This window comes from Dipodomys ordii, unplaced genomic scaffold, assembly GCF_000151885.1.
Source record: "Dipodomys ordii isolate 6190 unplaced genomic scaffold, Dord_2.0 Scaffold69, whole genome shotgun sequence".
In the NCBI taxonomy this organism is placed as follows: domain Eukaryota; kingdom Metazoa; phylum Chordata; class Mammalia; order Rodentia; family Heteromyidae; genus Dipodomys; species Dipodomys ordii.
Genome location: NW_012267285.1, coordinates 2,431,027 through 2,432,072, shown reverse-complemented (window position 1 = coordinate 2,432,072; position 1,046 = coordinate 2,431,027). Strand labels below are relative to the sequence as shown.

Genomic DNA, 1,046 nt, shown 5'->3' with positions numbered 1-1,046 from the left:
CTGCCTCTGCACCTGTGTCCCACCTATTTTTGTTGTTGTTTTTGTCTGTCCTGGGGCTTGAACTCAGGGCCTGGGCGCTGCTCAAGCCTCGCGCTCTACCACTTGAGCCAGCGCCACTTTTGGCTCTTGAGTCATAAATTGGGGATGAGTCTCACAGGCTTTTCTGCTTTCCTGCCCAGGCTGCCTTTGAACCGCGATCCTCAGGCCTCCCGAGTGCGTGGGATGACAGGTATGAATGAGCCACCCGTGCCCAGCCCACCCTTTTGTTTTTTTTGCCAGTCCTGGGGCTTGAACTCAGGGCCTGGGCGCTGTCCCTGAGCTTCTTTTACTCAAGGCTGGTGCTCTACCACTTGAGCCACAGCACCACTTCTGGTTTTCTGGTGGTTTATTGGAGATGAGAGTCTCACAGACTTTCCTGCCCGGGCTGGCTTCGAACCGCGATCCTCCGATCTCAGCCTCCTGCCATGTCCCACTTTTTGGAATCCCTCCGTCTCCTCTTCCCCACCCCTCTCTGGCCTCCCCTCCACAAGCCTCTGCAGGGTCCTGGCTTCTGGGAGCCCCGCCACCCAGGGGTGCCCCCCGGGTCTGCCGTGCCGCCGTGTCTGGGTGACGCCAAGCTCTCTCCTCGCAGGCACCATGACGCCGGCGCACACGCAGCCGTCGGCGGCGGGGCAGACCTACGCCGTGCCCCTGCTGCAGCCCGACCTGCGGCGGGAGGAGGCGGTCCAGCAGGCGGCCGACGCCCTGCAGTACCTGCAGACGGTCTCCGCAGACATCTTCAACAGGTGGGCCTGCGCCCCGCGCCCTGCGCCCCGGCTCGGGCCAGCCGGTCCTGGGAGACCCCGGAGCTCCCCGGCTCCTCCACCCCGCGCTCCGGGGCGCAGAGCCAGCGGTGGCTGTCGGTGTGGTGGTGTGTGCCGTGCCTGGGCCACGGCGGTGGAAACACAGACTGGCTGTGCCGCCCGCCCCACGGCGCAGGCGCAGGCCGCGGTGGAGCCCAGCGCCTCTGTCCAAGCCTCTGCAGGGCCACACAGCGCGGGCGGGGC

The 1,046-nt window shown here is 66.0% G+C and overlaps 1 protein-coding gene across 1 annotated transcript in view; it reads left to right on the top strand.

Annotated features, from left to right (window-relative positions):
* The first annotated feature begins 207 nt into the window (after positions 1-207).
* Positions 208-1,046, top strand: part of LOC105991088 (WAS protein family homolog 1) — a 6,825-nt gene continuing 5,986 nt past the window's right edge. Inside the window, exons 1-2 of the mRNA XM_013023652.1 lie at positions 208-229; positions 632-785. Of these exons, the coding sequence (XP_012879106.1) occupies positions 223-229; positions 632-785 (161 nt within the window). The 5' untranslated portion in view covers positions 208-222. The remainder of the gene's footprint in view (positions 230-631; positions 786-1,046) is intronic.